This window comes from Pholcus phalangioides, unplaced genomic scaffold, assembly GCF_987345545.1.
Source record: "Pholcus phalangioides strain wild (caught in Gottingen) unplaced genomic scaffold, Ppha-v1.0 ptg000008l_1, whole genome shotgun sequence".
Classification (NCBI taxonomy): Eukaryota; Metazoa; Arthropoda; class Arachnida; order Araneae; family Pholcidae; genus Pholcus; species Pholcus phalangioides.
In genome coordinates, this window is record NW_028301601.1 from 12,516,417 (window position 1) to 12,523,337 (window position 6,921).

General features: G+C 44.1%; 1 protein-coding gene across 1 annotated transcript in view; it reads left to right on the top strand.

Annotated features, from left to right (window-relative positions):
• The window catches only part of tyn (trynity), a 44,460-nt gene extending 38,341 nt beyond the window's left edge, over positions 1–6,119 (top strand). The window contains exons 12-14 of the mRNA XM_089234220.1: positions 786–930; positions 1,027–1,195; positions 4,358–6,119. Of these exons, the coding sequence (XP_089090346.1) occupies positions 786–930; positions 1,027–1,195; positions 4,358–4,518 (475 nt within the window). The 3' untranslated portion in view covers positions 4,519–6,119. The remainder of the gene's footprint in view (positions 1–785; positions 931–1,026; positions 1,196–4,357) is intronic.
• Positions 6,120–6,921: the final 802 nt, after the last annotated feature.

A 6,921-nucleotide genomic window follows, 5' to 3' on the forward strand; every position in this document is an offset into this window, starting at 1 on the left:
GCTGACGAAATTTTGCTGACGGGGGGGAGGGGTCAGTGTTTTGCCGACGGGGGGGGGTCAAAAATGGCAAAAAATCTGGTTACGTAATGCTTGAATGGTCCCTAACTCATGAAAGAAATAAGTGAAAATCAATGAGATGTGGATACACCCCCAAATTGATGATTCCGGAAGTGTATGAAGGAATAAGTGAAAACTAATGAGCGAAACAAATGCAGGATTAGCGAAAGAAACGATTCAATATGAATGAGAGGAAATAATTCCAGAATTAATGAAATACAGTCGGCGCTCGTTGTAACGACCATTCGCATTCCACAACGACCGGTAGTACAAGTGCCAAATGTTTTCATATCATATGTATCGTCGTGTTTTGCTTTCGATATAACGATCCTCCCAATATAACGTCCGTTTCCGACGGGACGGAGGGGGGTCGTTATATCGAGCGTCGACTGAAATTGAAATTAATGGTTTAATTTTTCTATAAAGAATGAGTAATTTAATAAATAATTTATTCGGGAAATAATTTCAGAAGTAGTGAAGCTTTCACTGACTTGAGGGCCCCCCCCCCCGTGTGATCCGGGGAGCCCCCACGGTGCTTTTTTTCATCAAAGACTCGCCTCTCCCAACACGCTTAATGCACAATTTACAAATCAATAGATTTGTCTTCTTTAAAGACGTTTCATCTACAGCCCTCGTCACCTTTCTTATTAGATCACACCCAATAGAAACATCTTCAAGACCGTAAGCCACGAGTGAATTATAATACTATTTATGTATATCACCAACAGGTGCCCGGTGGACGCCAACATCTTCCCGAGGTTCCGCGAGGCTGGAAGTGCGTTGGAGAGCAGTTACGAGGCATTCCGATTCACGGAATCATACGGCGTGATATTCCAGTGCAACGTCAAGTACTGCATAGGTCCTTGCGAACCGGTAAGTCCGTGACCTCATGCTCGAGAAATTTCGCGGTCTTCGAAATGCTATTGACGTACTGTATGTATATTTGTCATTTGCGCTCCCTTTTTTTAGGTGATATGCGGCCACGGACTGGAAAAGATGAGCTCATTCGGCAGGAGGAAGAGATCGTCGCACCCGATCGAGAAGCAGGACAGCGAGATGACGCTCAGCCACGAGATACTCGTGCTCGATTTCGGCGATGAGTCCGTCAGCTCCATGAAGGACACCATCAGCTATAATGGTATGCATTCTATTGATGCCATTTACATGATTGCAGCGCTTTGTTCCATTATATAGAATATGTAGTCGCGATATCCTGCCTCGGAAGTTCCCGTCGGCAGGGCCGTCACTGGGATTTTTTGATGTGGTAAACGTCGATAATTCTATAAAGTTGTTTTTCTGTTCCACCTAAAATACGCTGCCCCATAAAGATTGCTGACCGCTTTTGCTCCCAGCTATTTTCGGCCCCGTAGGCTACACAAAATTTTTGCCGCCACCCTTCTCCTATTCTAGTCAGATTTTCTCTTGCCTATTCTTATTTCACAAAATTACCGCCCTACGCTCAGCACCCCCTCCCCCCCACTTATCTGTCACTATGTGACTCTTTTCGTAACTCATATGCTTGCACAATTTCTTGCTCAATCTTTTGATTGTTCACTGACCTGGTCCTTCACTCCTATGCCTCACACTCTCAAGGCAACACATTCTATAGTATAGCGGAAAGCCCCTCGCGAAGCTCGTGACGTCGCTGAAGTCGTCCACTTCACCTATAATCATTGGATATACTGCATAAAAAGGTTAAAGATTTCGCATACGTCGAACTGCTATATCCAATGGCTACAGGTGGAATGGACGACTTAAGCGACATCAAAGCTTCGCACGGAGGCTTTCTGCTATAGAAGGTTGTTGCTCGAGGTCAATTTTTGATCACTCCCATGCTCACACACACTCTCTCTGGATCACTCCTTTGGTCGTTCACAGACTTGGCCAATCGCTCTCTAGGTCACTCCTTTGGCCGTTCATGGACTTTTCCCATTGCTCACTAGGTCGCTCTTCTGGTCGATCACGTTTGCGAACTGTTTTGGTCACTCACATGCGTACACACTGTTTAATTCATTCGCATGAGTGCGCACTGTTTGGTTCACTCACATGTTTGCACACGCTCTAGGTCACTCTTACAATCGCCCACCATCCTCATACCAAACTCTCTCTCGGTCACTAGTTGCGAACCGTGGGGAGCCGATGGGGTTGTGACGGTGGGTTCACCTCTGGGATTCCTTCGGGGGATTGGCTACTTTCCAGCACACTCCCTATACGTTAGAGGTTACATAGGAATAGTAACGTGGGAGTGTGTGTCTGGTTTTTCCGGTTCAAGTGGCTAGTTGGTCACTCACAAGCTCCCAAACTCTTTTGATCACTCTCAAACTCGAAATTCTTTATCATTCTACTGATCACTTGCTAGCCTAGTCGCTCTTTTGGTCACTCACATGCTCACAAACTCACTAGATCAGTGGTTCCCAAACCTATTTCTTCCACGGCTGTGCCTTGCCCTGGCGTACACGTACCCGTGGCTCCCCAGAATAGTCTAACTGTTTCATGGTATTGAATAGGCACGCATTAATAAGGTCACAGCTCATCACGACGCCCCTGGCAAAGGTTGGTGATTGATGTCCCTAGGAGCCATGACACATACTTTAAGAATCCCTGCTCTAGATAACTTGTTTGGTCACTCACTGACCTATTCCTTCGCTCCCTAGTATTTGTGGTTTTACCGCCTGTGAGCGAAACATATTTTGTCACCATTCCCGCAATTCCACTAATTTTCTCAACCACACTAATTTCCAGGGCGGTCTTAAAAGCATCGTGGACTCCCCGGGCCAAGTGGCTTTTCTGATGCCGTACCTGGTAAATTCTAGTAAATTTTAATCAGATCTCATTTTCATGAGACCCCCTCTACTCGTGACGCCCCCGGGCCGTGCCCGGGTGTGCCCATGCATTATGACGGCACTGCTAATTTCCTAAACTTTTCCGCCGATCCGAACCTGTCGCTCCAGAATATATCCTGCTAAGTCCCCCCCCTCCCCCACTTCCCACAGTCCTGTAAATACGCCACTAGTTGGATGGGCACACAGACTTCCATACCTTTTACCAGAGTATCTGTGAGTGCTGTCAGGTTTAGGGGATGACAGCTTGGAGCCCTATGTTTGCCTTTACCGTGGGTGTAGTTGGCGTTGATTTCATTTTAATGGACGGCAACGCGCGTAATGTATGGTATGGTCGACGAATTCCTGGAAAGTGAAGATGTTCACCGAGGATGGAGTGGCCAGCCATACCTCCAGACCTAAACCCTATTGAGCATGCTTGGGACGTTCTTGGGAGGGCAATCGCAGCTCATCGTCCCCCCCCCCCCACACTCCCAGAACCATCCAGGACCCGAAAACAGCGTTGCTGGAGGAGTGGGGGGGGGGATCTAACTACCACTGAGATTCCTAAACAGCCTGATTTCCAGTACGAATTCACGTCGTGAGACCCTGCATATACAGTATAACAGGGACCATCCCTCTTTCTAACTCTTTTTCTTTTGTTTGATATCATAAGTTCTTCCTGTGTTGACCGTCAGACACTGATGCGTCTTACGAATGACCAAGCACGTGTACGATAACATGCTTATTTTGTTTGTATTATATCAACCTATGTGCACACAGGACCGCAACTAGATGCTCGGTCACCCGGGGCAAACCATCACCTCCTAGAGATAGAAGGCCTCTGCTCTGTTTACCATAAACGTCATTCAGAGACTACCTTAGAAAGTTTGCCACATTTTGAAACACAGCATCCTATTTCGTTTCTTCTTATTTTGGCGTAGAATCTTCCTGATTGGCTCACAAATACCGCGTAGTGATTGGATGTGGGGCATAGGAGCAGGGAATTTTTTCCCCCTGAATATTCTGAGGGAAAATGGACTGCTTACTGACGTCACAAGCTGAGTGCGGAGGCTTTCTATCTCTTGGAGGTTCTGGGCAAACGCGCATTTTGACGCCCCCCCCCCTGTAATGTTGAAGGAGAGGTGTCAGAATGAAATTTGCGCCTCCTTGGGTCCAGCGCCCGGGGCACGAGACCCGCCTGCTCCCCCCTAGTTGCGGCCCTGTGTGCACATGCCAAATTTCATTGAAATTTCTCCAGAATTTCTGGAGATAATCGACCCAAAGTGAAAATTCTCTTCATTTTGAACACCAGTGTGCATCTCATTTGCTTACCTTGAGGCCCTGGGACATTTCCTTTATTATCCCCTCCCCCCCCCCACGTAAAGATAATTAATTATACATTTAAAAAAACAATGTATGTACTGAATAGATAATTATATTGGTCACAAAACTGATTTTTCCCCCTTCATTATCTACAGAGCCCACCGGAATCAAAGAACCATCACTGAGAGTCGACACCTGCGCATCGAAGACGTCTCTAATGGCCCTGAGCGTCACAAGCGCCCTGCTGTTAGTTTTCTACATCTGCACAGTGGCGTACTTTGTGGCGCATAAAAGGGTCGCCAAAGAATTTAGATAAAAGGAGGGCGAAACGACAAGTTTTCTAATGAGAATGGACTTTTCACGAGGAGGACGACGGACGAGCAACGTGCAGCAACGGTACATCTCCCCGAACAAGCAGCTATAGCGTCGCACACACACATACAGGTATCTGCACAGGACTATACAGTTGTGTCCACCGTGAGACTCGTTATAAGAGTCATTGAAGCTAGTTACGACACAGGCAGCGCGCGACATTTGTTTTCCCAGTAGTTTTTCCTTTTAGTGTTATCGGACACCCACACGTGTGTCCATTTTTTTTACGTGTATGTCCACGTTTATATGTATGTTATTTATTAATTTATAATTTATTTATTACTCATGAGTCCGTTTTGGAGTCAGTGTGCACACGTGTGCGTGCGTGTTTTGATGTGTAGACTGTCTCTTTTTTTTTTCATTTTCCTCCTTTTTACATTGGGATTTTGGTTGGTAGGTTTTGCTTCTTTTTTTCCTTCGACAAATGGGGGGATCAGTGTCGACATTTTTGGAGCGTTCAAGTGCAATGTGTGTACCAGTACTTATTTCGTTAACGTTTGATCGATCCTAAATCCGGAGGTAATTTCAAAACCATATTATTTTGATGATAATGTCAATCCCAGTGATGGTAACCTCGTCAAGCAAAATTTCCCTTTTGACTAAATTTTTCCCCCAACACATTCCGAAAATTGGGCTGCCATCTATCGGTGGAACTATGTAATCAAGTATTTTTTACACAAGGAAAAGCAAATATCGTTTCGCATTTATATATATTTTTTTCAACAAAAATTCATTTTGTTTGCTGAACTCTCAAATTTTCCCACAAACGCCGAGAAATTCCCCATGTGGGCCAATTTTGGCCAATTTTCCCCCACGAATATGGGAAATTTCCCACGAGTTACCATCACTGGTAATGTATGAAATCCTAAAAATATTTCCATTTAATTTCGTAATGATATGAATCGCTCGTTTTGTTTTTGCTAATTAAGGTTTCTTTCGTGTCAATTACATTGGAAGCTCGATAACTCAACCTATATCATAATTGGCATAATGCCAGAATCAATATCAATGTGTAAAGAAAAATAATTCCAGAATAATATAAGAATTCAAAACTAATGAAATATTTCTAAAATTAATTAGCCCGAAGTATCATTGAAATAGCCCTATTGGAAGAGGCCAAACTGTCGAAATGTTCCCCCGGCCTTTTCCTATTGGCATCATTTCCCCCACATGAGGTGGGGGGTGACGTGGCCTCTGATGTGTTGACCTATCTACACCTAGTCATGGCCGATATTAATTATTGATCAAAAAAATTGATATAAGTACCATGAAAAATTGTTTCACTCGATAATACCGATTACCTCGTATTCAGCCAACAAATCAAAATCCAAATCAATGTGGAAATGGGTGGTGCTGCTGGTCAGGTGCCCGATACTAAGGAAATTATAAAGGAAGAAGACAATGTTATTTTATTAGCTTTATTATATCATTATATTGGAAAACAACGAATACTAGTTGGTGTGATGGTCGCTTGTAAATACTTCATTTTCCGACTTCTCTCAGTGATTTTTTTTTTTCTGAAAGGTGTATTTTCTTTGTGTGCGTGTCGATTAATTTATTTATTAATAAAGTTTTTTAATAGAATTTTGTGGTTTTAATTGTATTTGCATCCACACATTATCTACGTATCGTCGGCGTTCATCAAAGTCCGAAAATTGCGATTTCCAGATAATTACCCCCCAGCACCATTTCCAATTAATGCTCGCCAATCTAGTAAAACTCACTGACGAAATTGAATTATCGTGCCCCATAGCCTCATACACTGCTCAAAACAAGTAGGGGAGCAAGCAAAAAAGTGAAGAAAACCCCTGTGCGAGACAGCCACGTATTGGCATACAATGGATAGTACACGCGTATCAATACGCAATACAGAAAAAAGACGTAAAAAATTTGGAATTAAGCTTTAATTCTTTGAAAATATGGAAAAAACATGAAAAGATGATTTAGGGCAACAATTTGGTTACATGTAAACGATAAAAAAAAGTACTGTTTAGACATGATGCATGAGTTTTAATAGGGCGTGTGGTCTCCTCGAACAGCTAAGACTGCTGCACACCTGTTTGCCATGGATGCGATGAGGTTATCGATCAGACTTTGGGGAATACTGTTCCACTCCTCAAGAAGTGCAATCTGCAAGTCTCGGACAGTAACAGGCGGCCTTGGTCGCGCAGCAATGCGTCGTCCGGGGATTCAGGTCAGGAGAGCACGCTGGCCATTCCATACGCTGTATTGTTTCAGCTTCAAGCATGTTCTCCACCAGACGAGCTCTATGCGGTCGGGCATTATCATCCTGGAAAACAAAGGAATCTCCAATGGCTCCAGCGTAAAGGATGACATGAGGTCGCAG